General features: G+C 47.7%; 2 protein-coding genes across 5 annotated transcripts in view; one reads left to right on the top strand and one right to left on the bottom strand.

Annotated features, from left to right (window-relative positions):
• EDRF1 (erythroid differentiation regulatory factor 1) overlaps window positions 1–10104 on the top strand; it is a 35711-nt gene extending 25607 nt beyond the window's left edge. For 2 of the 4 annotated variants that reach the window (XM_032490685.1, XM_032490683.1), the window contains 4 exons: window positions 159–312; window positions 1672–1787; window positions 2658–2809; window positions 9273–10104. In XM_032490685.1, coding sequence (XP_032346576.1) covers window positions 159–312; window positions 1672–1787; window positions 2658–2809; window positions 9273–9435 — 585 coding nt within the window. In that variant the 3' untranslated portion in view covers window positions 9436–10104. The remainder of the gene's footprint in view (window positions 1–158; window positions 313–1671; window positions 1788–2657; window positions 2810–9272) is intronic. The other 2 variants (XM_032490684.1, XM_032490686.1) reach the window with 2 other exon arrangements.
• Window positions 10105–11725: 1621 nt separating this feature from the next.
• Window positions 11726–18983, bottom strand: MMP21 (matrix metallopeptidase 21). The gene is given in 9 exon segments (XM_032492053.1): window positions 11726–12259; window positions 12526–12645; window positions 12648–12701; window positions 15006–15061; window positions 15063–15144; window positions 15147–15200; window positions 17554–17589; window positions 17592–17835; window positions 18969–18983. Coding segments are annotated over 9 exon segments (1125 nt in total). The 3' UTR covers window positions 11726–11795.
• Between the last annotated feature and the right edge of the window lie 923 nt (window positions 18984–19906).

Genomic DNA, 19906 nt, shown 5'->3' with positions numbered 1-19906 from the left:
AACTAACTGAAAATGGATTAAAGACCTAAATGTGAGAGCTAAATCTCTTAAGACTTACAGGGCACCAGCAACACTGAGAACATTCAGTGATCCAGAGACTTACGTAGTTGCTGTGAAATTCGAGCCTTAGGATCCATTTATTTTACTTTTGGTTCTAGGTTGGCGATGAGCATCTTCGGAAGCAGCACCGGGTGCTGGCAGACCTTCATTACAGCAAAGCCGTAAAGCTCTTCCAGCTTCTCAAAGACGCGCCATGTGAACTACTTAGAGTGCAGTTAGAAAGAGTGGCGTTTGCAGAATTCCAGATGACCAGTAAGTCTTACTTTTTTATTTCTTGGATTTGTATGCATTGGCTTATTGTTGGATTATCTTAGAGTGAGGCAGACCTGTGGATCTCTCTTGGATGTAAGTAATACTATTTTCTTTTTAATTTGCCCGTAGTTAATGACTTTAGGTAGGGACCAGGAGAAGTCGCTACATTTTTTGAAGTGCTTTTTAAAATTTAAAGAAATGCATTAGATTATGTTCAGTGACTAGAAATAATGAACTTTAGCCCATAGTTTATTTGAAAAAAAATAGTGACAAGTTAGTTCAGACAATTGAAGATTCAAGTCGTCATGAACGAGTTCGGAGCAGAGAAGCAGCTGTGAAGGAGTGGTGGCCCCCCGAATCCCTCTGAACGAGGAACTAAGGCTGGCAGCTTTGGATTGTGGTTCTGGGACAGGCTTTAACTGCAGAGCCTGAATAAGGCGAAGAGGAATTGGGAGGGAAGAGGGGTGAAAGCAAGACATTTTGTTTCATCATTTCCCACGGCAGGGGAAATTTTAGTTAGCCCTCCACTGCTGAGTGTGTTTTCCTAAATTCACTTCTCGCTCCGCTTCACCTGCTCTCCCTCTGCAGAGGGATCTTTTGAGAAATGTCTCTTGTGCGGTAAAGAAACAAGAAACATTTAATTGAATTACAACAATTCATTGATTTCATTTCAGTTGTTTCCTTCTATAAAGTTAAAATAAATTTAATACTTAACATGCATGCAACTGTGTTACACAGCATCTCTGGAAGGATGGCCAGGAAACTGATGGCGCTGTCGCCTGGGGAGGCCGTGAGGGGGCCTTTCAATCTGTGCCCACATGGACCTTACACATTTTTGAGAATGTATCATCTGTCCAAAACAGTTTGTAGACTTTTTACTGTAAGCATCTTTTTAAACTTTTTGCATAGCTGGATGTATGGAGTGGTCACCCAGGATTAACAGGAGCTCTTTCTCAGGGTGGTCTGGGGTGATCGATCATCTTTGAATTTTCTGACATGTTTGAATTCCTTAGAATGAGCAGGCATCGTTTTTATTTAAAAAAAAAAAGATAACTGGAAACAAATTTGTGAAGACAGTAAGTATGGTTAATTCCTATTTTAAAAACTGTTTAATACTATGTAAATATGAAACCAAATTGTGAGGCAGGGAAACAATGACTATTTCTTGCTTTGTCTAACCCTAATATTTTTCTCTAGGGACACTTATAAACAAAAGTTGGATTTAGAAGATTTCTTGGGATTCTCATGAGCTACCTTTACAGTGTTTTTGAACATTGGAATTTTCATTAGTACATTGACATTGAATGGGTTTCTAGGTTTGTATTTAGGGGAATGATCATTTTGTGTTTGACATTCTAGGTCAGAATAGCAATGTTGGAAAATTAAAAACCTTATCTGGGGCTCTTGATACAATGGTGAGAACGAAGCACGCATTCCAGCTCATCCGAGAGGAGCTTGTCGAGGAGTTTGCCCAGGTAAGTGGAGAAAAGATTTGTCACTGTTTTTTATTATCTTAAAGTGATAAATGACAAGTGTATATGGTAGACATACGGGATGTGTGTGTGTATGTGTGTATGTGTGTTGTGTGTATACAGATGTATACATAAATGTGTGTACTCTGCATGTGAACAGTTAACAGTGCTGTATTACATTTGTTGGTGGAATTATTAACTTTCAGTTGCAGGCTTATCTTTTATATTTTAAAATTGTTTCTTTAAATAACCACATAGACCTTGGTTAGTAAGGCCCCTGGGAGTATAAAGTCTCTATTAAGTTTTGCTTTTTGTGTGTGTTTTTTTAAGAAAGAAAAGGTCTATGCTTTCTTTTATAATTTCCACAGAACGGTCTGCTGTTGAACGGTGAGTAGGCTTCAGCAGGCTGCTTGGGAAGGCGTTCCCAGGGTGCCAGGCTGTCCCGCCTTCAGGCTGCCTTCTGCTGTTGCTAAAGGCTTCCTGAGCCCCCAGGCATTCCATCCTATTACTTTCTAAGCTCTGGTTCTCAAACCACGTAGTACCCATTTCCATCGTGCTCCTTGAGCGTCTGATGTTAGAAAGTCAGGTTTTGTTCAGGATTAACGCCTTCCACGTAAATGCCTTTTAGGTATGAGGCATTTTATTATGTGGTTTAGTCTGTCAGAATGTTCTCAGGGGAGGGAGGACGAGGAGGCCTCATCGCAGCCTCAGCCACCAGCAGCGGGGCTGTCCCTAGGGAAATCATCTCAGGTTTGCTTTTTGTTTTGTTTTTGGCTCACAAGTTGACTGGATTATTGGAACTGCAGTTCCATCGCTTTCATATGAGACTGTAGTTGTCGGGTCGCTTAGGTGAAATAACTTTGTTGTTTTTAGCCTAAGAGTCAAGAGACCACTCCAGCTGCTGATTCCTCTCCTAGTCTTAATCGGGAGGAAGTGATAAAACTCCTCAGTATATTTGAATCTCGGTTGTCACTCCTTCTCCTTCAGTCCATCAAACTGCTCTCTTCAACTAAAAAGAAAACAAGGTAAATTAATTAAATTATTTGTGGAAATTTCTTTCCAAGCACCTTCCTGTATGCTTTTAATACTGACACTGTGAAGGGATAGGCCGTATTTTTCCTTATGTTTTACGTAGATAGTTCAGACTTTAAGTGCTGCTGCTTCGTGATTTGTTAAATCAGCCGAGAGTCATCTCCATGTGGCCACCTTCATGCTGAGATTCCAGAAGCAAAACAGCCTTGCTGCCTGCAGATAAATACCCCTGTTGGTTGTAATACTTTCCCTGAGAAAGATGAATGACCCTGGAATGATGACCTTGACTGTTTCTTGTAACCCTTCTGAGCACTGTCTCTAATGGGAAGTCAGAACTGCAGTTTGGATACTCAGGGCGAAGTGCACCATAAAAAGCAGGTGACAGAACATGGGAGTCTCTCGAAAGCCCGAGAAGTGAGAGAGGAGAAGAGTGCCATCTCCACTAGGACACCTGTGTCGTCTTACACAGTTGTGTTGTTTTGCCAGAGGTAACATGTTGGCATTATTAATTTGAAATTCCAGTAGTAAGTACTAGATCAGGAAAATAATAGTAACAATATGCCTTTTTTAAAAAATATATAAGTACAGTCTGGCCATATTATAAAAATCTGAAAAATAGAAAAAGGGAAAAAATCATTTCTCCTAATATATTCATTGTTGTCAGTTAGCCTATGCATATTTTATCAATTTATAATCTTAGGGTACGGATTTTTGTCTCTATTTTTTGTTTTAATTTATATACAGTAAAAGTCATTCTTTGTAATACATAGTTCTTCAAGCTTTGACAGATGTGTAGAGGTGTATGTCTGCTGCCACGATCATGATACAGAAGGTCCCGCTGCTCCACACCTTCCCTCTTCCTGCCTCTGTGATTGACTCCCCTCCCGCCCTCCGTTCCTTAGTATCTCAGGGAGCCAGCGTCCTGTCTCTTACCATGAACTGTGACAGCTGTGGGTTTTTGTAGCTGCCCTTCGTCAAGTTGAGGATGTTCCCTTCTATTCCTAGTTTGATGAGAGTTTTTATCACGAATGAATATTAGTTTTTTTTTTTTAATGTTAAACCAGCTTTGAATTCCCAGGGTAAACTCCCCTTTATTATGATGTGTTGTTCTTTTTATGCATTGTTGGATTCCATTTGCTAATATTGTGTTGAGGATTTTGTGTCTGTTCAGGAGTATTGGTCTGTAGTTCTGTTGTAATGGGTTTACCTGGTTTTGGTATTAGAGCAGTGCTGGCCTCATAAAATCAATTAGCAAGTATTCCCTCTCCTATTTTTTGAAAGAGATTAGAATTTACCGGTGAAGCCGTCTTAGCATAGCGTTGACTTAAAAAGTTTTAACAGTGAGTTCGGTTTCATTTTGTAGAGAGGCCACCTGCGTAGTAATACTGTGCGGCTGCTTCATGTGTGTGAAGACTTCATCCACTCCCAGCTCTCCCCTCCCATCGGCTGTCCCGTTGTTGTCACTCATTTTACACGTTACAAACAGATAGTACACTGCTCCTTTTGCTTACATAGTGTCCTTTGTCTGTAGCTTTAAGAGGAAAAGGACTGTATTTTACTTTTATTCCATTTCCGGTGCTCTTCACTTTTTTATGCAGATACAGTTTTCTGCCTGGTATTGTATTCTTTCTACACAAAAAGCGTCCTTTAACATTTTTTGTAGTATAGGTCTGCTGGCAGTGAATTCGTCCTTCTTTGAGAAAGTCTTTATTCCTCCTTCAGCTTCTGGAAGATCTTTCGGCTAGGTATAGAATTCTAGGTTAATAAACTTTTTCTTTCCGCACTTCAGAGGTGTCACTGCGTGGCCTCTGTCTTGCACATTTTCAGACAGGAAGTCTGCTGTTGTCTGCATCTTTGTTTTCCATACACCCTGTGCCGTTTTTGCTCTAGCTGCCCTCAAGATTTTTCCCTCCTTTTCCCCCAGCAGTTTGGACGTGATATGCCTAGGTCACATGACATGTTTTTCCCTCCTTGGTGTTTTTATTTCTTCTCCATTTTCTCTTCTTTTTCTGTGGCTTCATTTATACCTATATTAGACTGTTTGATGTTGTTCCACAGCTTTTAGATGTTCTGTTGTTTTTTTTATACCTTTTTCTTTTTGTGTTTCCGTTTGAGTGACCTCTCTTGACCTGTCCTCAAGTTTACTGATTGTTGGCCTGGTCTTGTTTCATATAGAGTTGAACTATTGAAGACATTCTGTCACTGTGTTCCTCATTTCTAGTATTTCCATTAGTTCTTTCTTAGTTTCCCTCTCTTTGCTGAAGTTACCAAAATGATCTTGGACGTTGTCCACACCTTCCATTTGAGCCTTATAATCATTGTCGCTTTAAATCTCCTGTCAGGTGGTCCGAACATCTGTGTCATGAGTCTGGTTCTGCTGATTCTGTGACTCCTGGCAGTGAGTGGCTTCCTTGCCTTTCTGCATCTTGTAATTGTGGGAAACTGGACATCTCCTGTAGGCCAGTGGAGACTGAGGGAAATGACTATTTTGCCTGGAAAGTTTGTCCACCTGTCTCATGCTGGGCCTTGGGTGTTGGGGGCTGAGTTTCATTTTTCAGGGCTGGAGTTGAGCTGTGGTTGAGATTTTCTTGCTTCTCTGTTTCCACAGCAGAGCCTGTGTGAGGGTGGAGCCGCCTTGTAGAGGTGTCTCCCAGGGTCTTCTCCACCTTCAGCACTGGGCTTCCTTCCAGAGGGCTCGTCTTTCGCTCTTACAGCTCCCAGCTGTGTCCCACTCTCGCTGGCCCTTCAGTGCTTTTTAGCTGTGGAAGTCGGGGGCAGGCTTCTCAGTTGTTCAGGGTGAGCCTCAGTCTTGGGCGGACCCTGTGTCCCGGAGTCCCAGGGGTGTGGCCTTCCCCCTGCTCCCACCCCTCCCCCAGGGCTAGTGTTTTTCTGTTCCCTTCTCCATCTGTGCTGATTTCACCACCCCCTCCCCTGTCCCCTCCCCCTACACCCTGTAGATTCAGGCTCTTGTCGCCTGGGGAGGAAGGTCCAGGTGGGTCTGGGTGCCTCTCCCCACCCCCTACCCAACCCCGAGGCAGCAGCTGCCCCCTTGGCCAGGCCTGCACCATGACGGCGCTTCCTCAGGACACTCAGGACCAGGTTTTTCTGTGAGCTCCTGCTGGGGTTCTTACAAGATGGACTCATCCTATACCTGCACCCCCCAGGGACCCCACACTCCCTCACCAGCCTTCTCTCGGCCTCTACCAACTCATTAACTGTTCTAACTGAATTCCTCTTTCCATGCCCAGCAGCATCCGCCCCAGGTGAGGAAGTGCTTTCCTGTCTCTCCCAGGATCTGCCTGTCTGGCCTTAATTTTCGGGCTAGTCAGTTGCCGTGCAGCCAGCTCTGTGATGGGTTAGGCGTAGCCATGACCTTGAAGTTTGTCACGCTTTTATTGTTGTTTTTGTCGTAAGGGTCGGAGTGATACGTTTTTCAGCTCTCCACATCCTAAGCAGAAACTCCAGTAACTGCTTTTGAGTAATTCTCTCAACACCTAAGAAGAACATTCGTTTTGAGCGGTGCGCTGGGTGTTAGGTACACGGCCATCAGCCCTGTTGCTAATCCTTGGCGTCCGCCCCGTGTCTCCTGCCTGTGCGCGGCAGGGTGTGTGGGTGCACGTGGACATGTTAGTGGACACATCTGTCCCCCAGAGAACCGAAAGGCAAAGGGGACGGTGCTTGTAGTGACGCGCAGTTGCAAAGACTCATGGTTTTTCCCTTTTAACAGCAGCGGGTACATTTTGAAAAAAATGTTACTGGTTTCCACAAGGTGGCAACGGAACTACATGAGATGTGAGAAACGGTGATTCGCTGATTTCCATGAATCAGTGGTTTGAGTAGCTGGCTAACAGGTGACAGCTCAGTCTTACAGAATCTTTTATACTCATAACGGTCGCATGTATGACCTAAGTGATTTTTATTTTAGTGGAGGGTCTTCTAACCTTGTTTATTCTGTCTCTTCTGTTTAAAAAATTTTAATCTAAACTCACACATGATACATAAAGTCCTATTTAGCTAATTTGTGTTAGTTTTTTAAGGTTTATTGAATAAGAGACTGTGAAATACGCTGCATGTGTTAATACAGTTGATGTGTTGACAGGTTTCACTACACATTGGGTTAGTAAGTCAGTGACTGTTTCTCTCCTGTTTCACTGATATGCAGATGAAAACATCTGTAACTTTATTGGGAAGAGGGAAACAGCATGTGCTGCTAACCCCATCGTTTCACCAGGAATTCATGAACACTCCTTTTTGGAGTAAAGGGAAATCAAAATTAGCCTTTAAAAGGAAGGACATAGTCATACATTTATGTTTTGTTTTGACTGTTTCTCCCCCTCCCTCCAGTCCAAAAAAAAAAGAAGAAGAAACTGAGCTTGGTAATTTAAAATCTTAAGTTTTTATGAATCCTAAAGAATTGGAATGAAATCTAAGAAAAGTAAAATAATTTTTGTTTTCCTTTTGAGATTGTGCAGGCACTTGTCCTGCTGGAAACACTAGTTTTGTCTGTGGGATTGTGTTTTTTCTTTTTTGGATCAAGAGTGTATTTGCTTTTGTACTGCATTTTAACATTCATTGCTTTAGCAGATTGGAGTCTCTTGACCTTTTGATGGCCTTGGGGTTTAATATAATGAAAAAATATTTTAAAAAAAGAAGTAATCTCTGAGGGTTTGGATGCCCTCTGCCATAGTCAGAGAACAAATCCTTTAGATATATGGGTTTGCCTGGCCAGGTATGTCCATTCACTACTTGGTTAAGATTAGTAAAAGGAAAATAAAAGAATGTACCTTCCTTTGGAAGAAAGATAACCCTATGAAATGACAAGAGCCTTTGGCACCAAGTTCGTGGTTTCATTAACTGTGGAGAGTTGCTTAAGGAAGGGGACAATTTGTAGAAATTGGAAGATAAAGATTTAAGATTCAGAATTATGATCATTGAACAAATCAAAGGGTTTTATGTTGCATTTATGATCTCAGAAGCCACAGTTACCTTCAGGCATCTGGCTGCAATGACAGTGATAGTCACTGTCCATAGAGAAGAAGTCATGTTTCCAACAGTGTTTCTGATTGCTCAGTGCTGTTGCCTTGATTACTGTCAGGAGTTTAAATGTCTTGTAAGGTTATCAGAGGTTTTGCGAACGTTAACCCCTCTCCCCAAAACAAGAAACGTAAAACATACCCATCTTAGGCCCAAACTGCAGGTAGTAAGTGGAACAGTCACCTCACTGTGCTGTGGGTGGTCTTGGGCGGGGGTCGGGGGTGGTGAAGAGAGGAGACAGCCTGGTAGGAGCAAGAACAAGAGGAGAGGAGAAACGGTCTGTAAAGAGGGTGTGTGCGGGGCTCCCGTGGTGGCCGGCCTGAGGCCTGGGCCCCGCCGGCCGCCCAGTGGGAAGGGTGGGTCCTGTGGAGGAGGAGTGAGTGGAGCCGTGAGAGAAGAGGGGTCCTTCCAGCCTGAGCCTTGACGCAGGGCAGAGGGCGTCCTGCCTGCTGGTTCGCTCTCTGACGCCTGAGCCACGGGCACTCGGGCCGAGGTGGAAGGCTGGCGTATCGGAGAGTAGAAAGAGCACACATTTGAATTCAGAAAACGTTTGGACCTTGAACCAAATTATTTTATCTTTCTGGGCTGTAGCTGTTACATCTCTAAAATAAGCACACTAGGCCTTGCCCTCCTGAGGCGACAGGCAGGGTCGTCCGGCAGCTCACGTGCGCACCTGCTCTTCCCTGGTCGCGTGTGGCCGGGGCTCTGAATTTATTACATTCCTCTCAAGAAAAAAAAAAAGATGGTAGAAATGAAACATTATCCATTGATCGACCTACAGGGAAATGTTTTCAAAATAAAGTGCAAACTTAAAAAGTTTTTGTTAAAACAGTTTGAAACAGAAGTTCTGTCTAGAACTCTCCAGCGGAGGGGGTTCTTCACGCAGAAGCGGCACAGACCTTTTAGACAGACCGGGGTGCCGCACGTCCCTCCGGGAGGCGCCGGCACTGGGGTGTGCCCGCAACCCTGAGGCCGGCGAGGAGCAGGGGATGTGCTGGGTGGCTTCCTCGTGCCCCCGCGTCTCCACTCGCTCTTCTTCACAGCACATGTCACCTGACAGTCTGTTCTCTTCATTGCTTAGTACGTCTTCCCCCAGCTCCTCCCTCCGTAGAATGTGGATTCAACAAAGGAAGGGACTCCAGGTCTGTTTTGTTCACAACCAGGAGCAGTTCCTGGTACATGGTAGGCACTCAGATATTTATAACAAGAATAATCATTGGCTTTAATTGATGTTTTGAAATAAATGTTTAAAAGCAGGCCCATAAGCAAGCAATGCAAGAAGGGAGGTACGGAGTCGACATCAGGAGAGCACCCGCTTCCCTATGAAGTGGCGGCTGGGCTGCTAGTCTTGGCATCTCTTTTACAGCTGTTGGTGGCACCACAGCTTGCTTCATTCCTTCTTTTTTTTTTTTTCTAACCCAGTAGTAACCTTGAAGAAGATGTTGTCCTCAAAACCAACAAACAGATTTACTCTCAGCTTCTGAGAGCTACAGCTAACAAAACCGCAAGTCTCTCGGAAAGAATCGACATCCTCGTCCACCTGCTGGACCAGCTGGCTCGCGGCGGCGGCGGTGCTGTTCAGTGACTCACGCCCGGGGCCGCGTCCGCAGAGATGCTGTCTGTGCCTTCTGCGCTCGGGGCAGGTTTGTCCATTCGGTGCTCCATTTCATTAAATATGAGGCGAACATCCACTTAAAACAGACAGTGGAAACAGAGTTCTCACTTCCCATGACAGGCAGTCGTGGTCGAGTTCTTTGGCTTCTTCATTGGAGGTGCCAACGTCCGAATCAGACTTAGAGCTCTCACATTTATTTGTTCGAAAGTATGTGGTACCTCAATATTAATAGACTTGCTGTGATGCAGTTACACTTTTAAGTATTTTTGAAATCTGTTAAGCTACATGGGTTTAAGGTGTAATTATCTTGGATAAACGTTACTTTGGTCAAGGGAACTTTTATCCAGATGATTCTGGTGGTTCAAGTTGGTTAAAGAAACTTCCTGTACGTCTACAATGTTTCCTTCTAAATCGCACAGAAAAGCCTGCCCTTTTTAAGCTTCGGTACAGGATTTTTCAAAGACCAGCCATCGTGCAATTCTCTGTAGTTAGTGCATGTTCTGAAGGGGTCTGCTTTGACTTTGTGTGACAGTTGATCAAGAATAGGTACTACCCCCTCCTTTTTTTTCCATTTTAAACTTGAAACTGAATAAGGTAAGAAAACTATTTTGAATAAATAAATTATTTATTTTAAACATCTTCGTGGTTTTCCATTTCACATTCTTCACTTGAGGTTTAATTTGAACTAGTTCAATTAATAAATTTTACAAACTGAAGATTAAAACATTAAAAATAAAATTCTGCCATCACCTAAATTCTTGCTGGAAAATGACACTGAGCACTGGCTGCTGTGCGGCTCTTGTCCCGTTGCTGAAAGCACACCCTGCTTTTCCAGTGCCTATGTCATACAAGGCGGTACTTGTCATAGTTAATTCGTCTCGGTTTTGAGAAGGATAACGTAGTGTGTAAATCAGGGGTGCACCCTCCTGCTGTGCTGGCGGTTTGGTTCACGTGCACGATGCCTCTGCAGACGGGGGCTTCCCTGCCGCCACGTCCACTGGCCTGGCCCCAGGCCCGCTGCCGCCGCCCTCCTCCAGGGCCACCCGCAGGTAACCTTCACTGTGCAGATCCTACAAGTTGAGTGACAGCCCCTCCACTCACCCGCCACATGCCTCAGGCATCTGAACTGGACTGGAAAATTGCCTGGGAGACACTTGTGTGAAGCTGAATTTTTACAGACTGCTTTTTCATGCACTGAGGTTTTCAGGTGTTTCCACTGATGAGTGACTTCTGACTTAACTTGGCAGAATGACCAGTCTGCCATTTGTCCACTTCTTTGTAATTGTTTAGTTTGCATTGTCCTCAGGGCAGATTTGAATCAATTTTTAAAAATTAATCTTTGGAACTTTGAACGTTTTGCCTCAATTGTAAAGCAGTTGTGCAAAATCAACAGTCTTACATCAGGACAGCTGTCATTCCACCTCCCTGTGGCAGGCACACACAATGAAACTCTGCTAGTTAATCATGGACATGTTATATCTAACTTCGGATTAGTGATACTCTGCTTAGGCAGAAATAAGCTGGAGTTCAGGATAGTAGAGTTGCCTGTCTCCTAGCCTCTTCCCTTAGCGAGCAGCTTTACAGTTAAGAGGAAAACGTGCTTTTAAGCAAGAAGATATAAATTTCAGCTCTCTTCCCTTGTCAGAGCAATAACGTGATAGTTCTTACAGGGGAAGAAAAGGCCTTTTTAAAAGGTTTTTGTCATTTGCTGATTTTAATTTAAAATCAAGCTTTTTAAAGTGCCTCTGTTTTATCTTGTCTTTAGAAGCGTGGGGTATTTGTGGCCTGATCATTGAGAGGACTGAAGCTTGTTGAGTTTAACATCAGTGCCCAAATTGTGCCCTTATTGGGGTTTTTCTTTGCGTTAAGAAGAGATAATGGCCGTGTTATATACTATGTAAAAGTTAAAGGGACATGATCCCTATCCTAGAGATAGCTGATACAGGAAGAAAATAAAATTACCCAGTTAGCTTCGAGAGCCTTACTTTGGTAGTCTGACCCCCAGAACATACATAAGCGGCCATGTAAAGTGTTTCCCACCTGGAGAGGGGAGGAGCACGTTGCAGGAATTACAGCGAGCCAGAAAGCGGTTCTATCCAGGGCCGTCTGGGGTGCCGTGTGCATGTCCCAGCAGGAGTGGTGCAGGGATGGGGAGGGGGCTGGGGACCACGCGAGGAGAGGAGGGGCAGGAGCGACCGCAGTGGGGTTGACCAGACACAAGGGAACTTGAGTTTCTCTGACGAGAGGTGTGCACAGCGGTATCTGCCCCGCCCCGCTGACGGAGTCTGACCATCCAGAGAGAGATGCATGTGAAAACCCTCTGTACGCTGTCAAGTATTAGCAAGAGAGAAACTGTGAAGACAGGGACTTAGGAGTGTAGAGAATTCAAATTCTGCACTCTCTTCCATTGAAGCCCCGAGTTTGCAGTGCAGTGAAGTCATTTCCAGGCTTTTAGGTATGGCATCTCCTGTGACTGGACCCCATGAAATTGAGGCAGGGGGTGTGGAGAGATGGACCACTGAAAGAAGGTTCAGGGTGGAGGAAGAGAGCCACTTCTGTGAGACAGACTGCTTTGGAAATAAGCCGTCTGAAGGAAACCAAGGATGCTGCTGTTGGGCCGCGTCGTGGACTCGTTCGCCGGACGCGTCGCCTCTGGAAGAAGATGGAGTGGTGAGTAGGCTGAGTCTAGGTTTCTGACAGCGGTTTTGTGGCTCTGCTCCTGGAAAAGCCTTAGTAATTGTCATCGGACAAGGATCAAGGACTCGATTTCTGTTCACATCAAATGCAAACTTACCTGCCCAGCAAATAAGAAACCAAGACTGCTTTTCTGGAAGTCTTTGATTTTTAGGTTCATTTATAGCAATGAGGTAAGCAGTCTGTGGCTTTGCACCAAATTTTCTGGGCTTGAAATTCTTAATAATTTCCTGTCTGATGGGATGATCTACCACGGCCACGTATGCAGGTCCGTGGTACTTGAGAACAGCTTTTAACTAAGAACTTGGTTGTCTGACAAATTTCAGTTTCAAACGAGAAGCAGCACCAGGCTGGAAAGTCTTCTACTTACGAAGGACCCTTTGAAGAAGTCAATTAACTGCTTTCTTTTGTCATAAAGGCCGTGACCATTTTATGAGGCTTGGGAGCCAGGAAATCCTTCTGAAATCAAGCTGTGGTAGCTGCCCCTTCGTCTTCTGTGTGAGCCTGGTGCTTGTCACTGTCATGTCCCCACTACCGATTTCCTGAGAGCCAAGCAGGTTTTCATGTGGTTTATTACTGATAAGTCACAGGAAATGAGAGACAGCTGTCAATATGGGCCCCAGCCAACTGTGATGTTCCGCCACGATTCCAGGACAAGGCAGGACTTCAGCATCCGAGTGACGCCTCTGCTCAAATGATTACCCGGGTCTCGAGTCACCGCTAGATTTAAGCCCAGGAACCTGCTTCTCTCCAACATCATCACTGCAGTTAGTGTGCTTGCCTTTCACAGTGGCTCCCAGCCCAGTGTTGCTCATCGAAAGACAAAACAAAAGTCACGCAGCCTTTGTCGCATAAGCACCTTCTTTCTCTTCTCCTTCCTTTATAGTCTAAAGACGACACGTTAGGGGCCCGGGGTTATCCTCAGTCATTTCCCTATCCTAACCCATGTAAGCTTTCTTGACAGAAAAAAATCATGATGCTTATTACTGGATTCTGCTGTTTCTCCGGGGTTTTAGAATCATCGAGTTCTACCACCAGCCCCATTTTACAAACGAGGAGATGGGATTAAAGAGAGTCGAAGCAATTGTCCCAAGTTCAGACAGCCTGGGTCGAACCAGGGATACAGCCCGCAACTCCCAAATTCCACCCGAGTGGCTTTACCCACTGGCCTATGAAATCGTATTTTGTAATTTTGCTCTGTTTTCATTTCAAGACCCAAATGCTAATGTCATGCTCTGACACAGCACAGGATTATTCTAAGCTGTCCTTATTGGTTCCTAATCCTAAATATGTGCTATTTCATGAGCATACAACAGAATAAATCTACTGAGTTCGAGACTTTTGTGCTCACAACTCACAGAACATCACAAGCAGTTACTCTCCTCAGCAACCAAATACTCGATATATTTGGGAAGGTTCACCTTTGAGAAGAGTGCGACACGTCCAGCTAAAGGTGCAGGTCACTCCCACTGGAATGGTTTCTGAATTTAAAGTATTCACAGCACGTTAAATTTAAGATGTTTTTAAAGCTCCAGTAATAAAATACAGCTGTATTAACAGTAATCCCCTCGTGATGACCTAACTCTGTAATTAATATTCTTTGAGTGTTGCCAATAGAGATTCGAGTTCAGGACTTCTTAAAAGCACTGAAAGTTGTGCTTCCAACACTGAAAGATCTGAACTATTCAAGTCCACCCCGAGGCCATTTCTTTACATAACGCACTAAAATAATTCTTTTGTGTGACATTTAAAATTAAGACCAAATTTATGCAAAAGTCTCTTACGGCAAAATTTGCATGCAAAGTTCCTTTGGCTCCTGCCTCTTAACTCTTTTTGAGCCATTTAAAGCAAGGTGGTTATATCACCGGGATTCAGGCAGAGCGAGTGCCCACCACTTGTTTCTGGGCGGCAAGGGGAAGAAAAGGCAGTAACCACAAAATCATGTTTGAGATTAGACTCAGGGGCAGGCAGCCGGCCTCCGACCCGGGCACAGAGGTGGGGCAGGAAGAAGCAACCGGAAGGCTGCCTTCTGCCCTGATCTCCGCGTCTGCCTCCCAGCCAAGCACGGCTCCTCCCGGCTCACAAACCGCCAGTGATTCCCCACCACCTGCCCATGAAGTCCCCCAACCCTGGTGTTCAGGGCTGATGGTCCCCGTTTCTCCAACCTGGCACCCCCGCCTCCTGGGGTGAGGGCCCTGCCGCACCTCCCTGGGCTCGGCTGTCCCGGGACATCCTTGTTTCTGCTTGAAGGTTTTCCCTCTTCTTCCTGAGTCTGAGCACCACCCCGACCCGCCACGCACACACCATCTGGACGTGCTGTTCTGGGTACTCCAGTGCTACCCATCCTTTGAGTCTGATCAAGCCCAAGGTCCTGGGTGGCTCAGACTCTGACTCCAGCAGCGGCGATCACCTCGTCTGCTTATTCAGCCCTTCCAAACACACTTCTCCTGTCGGTCGGCTTCCACGGCTTTTTTCTGTCTGGAGTCAGAGTCACAGACTTTCGTAGGGAGGCTGTGTCTTACAAGTCTTTGGCAACCACCTCAGCACCTGGCACCCTTCCCTCCCTCGCTCATTCATTCACTCACTCATTCAGTGCATTCAGTGCCTTCTTAAAAAGATTAGGGGATGCAACACAATCCCGGTGGTCCCAGAGCCTAGAGTCCGACAGGACAGATATCAAGTCAGTGATTGCAAGAGCCTTGCAACAGAGTCGCCGGGAGGGGCGCAAAACACTGGGTCTGAATGCATTCGTTCGGTAAGAGGACCAGAGCCACCCATAAGAACTGTACCTTTGAAAGATAATGCTCACCTCTTCTCTACGTCTAGATGCAGGCAAAGTTCATCAATGTTTCGGGTGGGGACTCCGTGCCAACCTGTGAGGATCTGGACAGGGTCCCTGTAGATTCTGGTGGTTTTGATTTTCTTAAAGCTAGCACCAGCTGGAACGTAAAAAACACGTGCTGAATCTCACCATCACTTCTCCTTAGTGGTCTGTCTGCAAATCCAGTCAAATGTAGCATCAAATGATTCTTTGCATGAACCTTAGAAAAAAGAAAAAAATAGAACCGTCCAGCCACTTGACAGCTGGTGCACAGACCAACTGTGCTGACTTCCCTGTGTGACTTGAACAGAGACAACTACAAGGCTGGGTTTTCTATTCAAACATCTTGAAGCCAAGACACCACGTGAGACTGGAAGTGGGCCTCCCTGGCTGAGCTCAGGGGCCCGGCCACAGGCCTGGCTTCACCGTCGGCAGTGCCGCCCCCAGGCACCCTCCACATCTCCACCTGGGTGCGAGTTATCTGATCACCCTCAGCCTAGCTGCTGGCGCTTTTGATGGCTGATCTGACCGCATTAGAGGGAAGAAGTTGGGTTTTGGGCACACACCAAAGTAAGATTTCCACTGCAATAAATGTGTCCTGGCATCGGTTACTCTCCAAGGGTGGTGAATGCCACGAACAGGATGGTCTGAGTAGAACGGACACGCGGATAGTCCCTGTTTTAAGTGGAAGAATGGAAGGTCACCTTCCTTCCCTTCAGCCTCTGTGCTAAATCATTCATCATTTCAGTTAACTAATTAGCCACTAGCACTTTGCCCTGAACAACTAAATAGAGATGAAACTTCTGCTCTTGGCCTTGGGATTGCAGTCAATTTCCTGCAGAGGCTGGGGTGGCCCATTTGTGTCCTCTCCTCCTGTCCAGGGAATATGATGTGTCACGGGAAGAGGGCACAGGAGGGAGTATCCAGGGGAGGGTGCCTGGCTCTCCACCGCGGCTACAGTCTGGGCGCAGCCACCTTTAACCAAGAGGATCAGCATCACAGAGCTAGCGGGCAGCTCCTCTCAGTGCTGTTGGACTTGCCCTGCTTTGTGCTCCTTGGGGGCTGGCCTGCCCGCGGGGGGTGAGTGGTGCTCTGAAACACTGAGTGTCCTCTGTGTGCCCGGGGATGACCTCCCCCAGGAGAGTCTTACCTGCAGCTTTCAAACTGCTTTTCTGTCGGACCCGTCCCACTCGCATGCAGGCACCGGGGGAATAGAATTCAGCTGTATTCTGGGTCCTGTCCTTTGGATGGGAGGCAAACCGAGGACGTGGCCAGTTTCATGGATGGCCACCTAGAAGGGAATAAAAACCATCAATGCGGCACCAGCCCCGGGCGCCTGAGTGCTGCCAGGGCTGACCGCATCACCGAGGAGCAGTGCTTGTTAGGGAGAAGGGGGAAGGGTGGTGAGAACTGGGGGACTTTCTCAGAAGGATGTGTTTGAAGTCTTCCTGACAGAGCTGCATGCCAGGCACTGTGGGGATGAGGGGAGACTGCTCCAGTCTTCGGGTGCGGTGGGTGCATGTGAGGGGCTCGGGGTGCTTCAGAAAGCTCCTGGGGGAGACAGGAGCTGAGCTAAGTGCTCAGGAAGTAAAGGAGGTGCTGCCCAGTGGTCCCGTCCCTTCCCTGTGCAGGGTCTGTCTATAAAGCACGTCCTTTACTTCTCCCACTAGAAGTTCATCCAGCCTCAGTTCCTGGGTAGAGCTGCAGAGAAGTGACTTTGTCCAAACCCCTGAGCTTGGAGGCGGTGGGGCCTGGGTGAAAACCACCGGCCTAGGCCCGCTTTTCCTCCAGGAGGATGTGGGAGGTGGGACGGCGAGCACACGGTGCTCTCCGTGACAGTACTCACTGCGCTAGCCTGCTCTGGGACAACCAGAGGGACCTGAACTGGTGTCCCCAGGTGACACGTGCAGGTGTCTGTGCAGGATGACACGCCCGTCCCCTTCCCAGTGAGTTGAACAAAGCAACACCTACAGAGGGCTTACAGCCTGGCAGGTCCATCCCAGCACAGGGGCCAGCGAGCAGGAGGCCAGGCTAGGGTGACCCCACTCGGGCTGTTACTGAATACAAGTCCGTGTGCCCGATACATAGTGAGGCCAAAAAACATAGAAACATCTGAGTTTGGAGCAGAGAAAGGTTTACTGCTGGGCCGAGCAAGAAAGATAAGTGGCTCGTGCCCAAAAAACTCTGAACTCCTGAAGGGTTTCAGCTGAGCCTTTTTAAAGCCAGGTGAGGGAGGGGAGTCCCAGGGTCTGTGGTCAGCTGTGCACAATTCTCTGATTGCTTGACGGTGATCAATCCTTAGGTGCCAGAAGGTCTGGGGGCCACATGCTCACGATCATCAAGTAATTAATTTATTCCATTTGGTGGTGGTTTTTAGCATCTGAAAACTCAGAAATATGCATGAGATACTATTATCTGGGTCCTTCAGAGAGGAGCTGCAGCAGAGGAGATGGGGGAGGGGGTCTGTCCCAGGAAGGGCCCATGGGGTTCTGCCCAGTGACAGGTCTGACCCTAAGACCCCATTATGCTGAAGAGAGAGGACTGGGTGGGCTCAAAGTCTCTGCCCTTCTTACCTCGACCGAAGTGGATCGCGGCTCCGGGGGCGGGGGGTCATTCTGAAGGCCCAGCGGCGCCACCTCACTCCACACCCTGAAGGCCAGGCTCGCAGCTGAAGGCCCCCCCACCAGCCTCCTGGGTCTTTCGGAGGAAAGCTGGGTGCTGTGCAGGGCGGGACTTCCTCCTGGGGCTGCGGGCCTCGCCGAGCCACAGGGTGGGAGCAGCGTCTGCAGGAAGCGCCAGGCATGGGCCAAGTGTGTTGGGGTGCGGTGCCCTCGGCCTTGGCGGGCTGCAGGGTGCTACCCGTCCGGGACGCTGCAGTGGGGCCTGTTCCTGCCACGTCCAGCTCCCATCTCGCCAGCAGCACATTGACCGTCTGGAAGCAGCTCACAGCCTCCTCCAGGGCAGTGCCCACGGGGACCCCCAGCGGCCCCTCGGGTCTGCGACCCCAGGACACTGAAGCCTCTAGAGGGTGCCTCTGCCCACTGGTACCTGGACAGGAATCACTGGGTGGGGTCGGGGGAAATGCACGGGTCGATGGGGCCTGGGTCACAGACTGACTGCTCCTAGGTGTGTGTTCATCTATACTGTCTGTTTATACACTATATTAAATAGTGTACATTTGTGTATCTGTATTTACATTGCGTGTTCACTTATGTTGTGAAGCATTTGTCGTCCTTGTTCACTGGTTGCATGAGGACCCCCACCCGAGTGTGTGTGTGTGCGTGTGTGCGTGTGCGTGTGGGGTGTCTGCGTGATGCTCTTCTCTGGGCTTCTACCTGCGCGGTGAGGAGGTCTGCGATGGGGCGCAGGGGGAAACAGCTCCAGGTCAGTCGGAGGGAAGGTAAAGGCAGTGATCATGACCTGGGCGAGCCCTGCCCTCCCACCTCTGCTCCATCCCGCCTCCCCTCCTGGATGAGCAAGCCCAGATGCTTTTAAAAGGAGTCTCCAAGTTTCCGAGCCTTTCCCACTCAGGCCTGAAGTGTGCCCACCAGGAGGCACTGGACATACTGCCCTTTGAAAACCCGAGGACCACCCCTCTCCCCCTCTAGCTGGGGTGAGAACACCTCCCCTCGTAGCCCACGTCTGCGGTCATCACATCCTGAACCTACCAACGCCTGTGGATTCTGCTTCTATAGTGACGTGTGTGCCCCTTCTGAGCTGCGGAAGGATCACGGGTGCTCATCTGTCTGTTAGCAGAGGTGCAAACCCCGCCCAGGCAACCTGCATCTCAGATCTGCACCTGTAGTTCACCACCCTGGACCCTTTGCTCAGTTTGGGTCCATTTTTTTTTTCCTGCTGGGCTGGGGCTTGGAGATTTTCAGTTTGTTTCTCTTTTTTTTTTTTTTTCCCTTATCATTCAGTACTCCTGAATATGTAAGTTTCAAAAGTGCTGAGAATAAAGGAAGAAATCCTATGATTCAGATGGTACCCTTGTGGCAGGCATGCTTGCGGACACATGTATCTTGTACATGCATACAGAAGTGTTTGTGCTTCAGTTTATGTAAATCATGTATTCTCTATTCTATTTGATTACTTACAGCTCAACGCCATGGCACAGGACCTTTCGGTGTTCATTAACATGGGTATTTATCATCCTGGTTGCAGCTACCTGGTGCCCACTGTGTGGGCCAGGGATTTTTATATGCGGATAAGCCAGAATGACCTGAGGTTCTAGAATGTGCCCGGGGCCACACTGCCCCTCTGGGTTTCCCCTCAAGAAGGAGTCTTGAGTCTCTCTGGGACCCTGCAGACAGTGCCTCCCCAGTGAGCTTTCACTGGAGCAGATCAGAGCCGATGGTCCGGGAGGCTGGGACTCCTCCTCCCCAGAGTGCAGGCCACTGGACTATGCTGACCCCTGCACCAGAGGGCCCCGGTCTCCCGCACCTCACATGCCACCATCCGAGGTCTCTACCCTGTCGCCTCCCAGCCCGTCCTCACCCAGCCTCCTGTTCCCCTTCTTCCCAAACCTGACTCTTCCCTCTTGAATCCTCATTCCCCGTGTAACGATGGGGCAGAGCCTGCAAGAGGCTCCCCATCCACGTTCTGTCTCCTTCCTGCTTGTCTGCGGGGATGACCACAGAGAGGTGGGCGGAGGGATGCACGCCACTGCCAGGCCTGAGCTCTGAACCCTCCCTGCCTCTGCTCTCTCTTCCCTGGGCTCCTGGCGGGAGGCAGAGCATCCATGGGAAGGGGTCTGGGTCCCTGCATCCCCCTCAGACATGTGGCTGGTCCATAGTGAGCAGGAGACAGCCTCTACTGGGTTGAGATGGGGATGGGGGGTTGGCTCTACCTGCAGGTTCGACAACCCTGACTAATACCAGCCCCTAAACCCTCAGTCTGTGCCCGGGAAACCCTGAACGTTCTTCC

The sequence above is a fragment of the Camelus ferus genome, chromosome 11 (genome assembly GCF_009834535.1).
Source record: "Camelus ferus isolate YT-003-E chromosome 11, BCGSAC_Cfer_1.0, whole genome shotgun sequence".
Lineage (NCBI taxonomy): Eukaryota > Metazoa > Chordata > Mammalia > Artiodactyla > Camelidae > Camelus > Camelus ferus.
The sequence above is the reverse complement of the archived record's forward strand: the minus strand, read 5'-3'. Positions and strand labels throughout refer to the sequence as shown.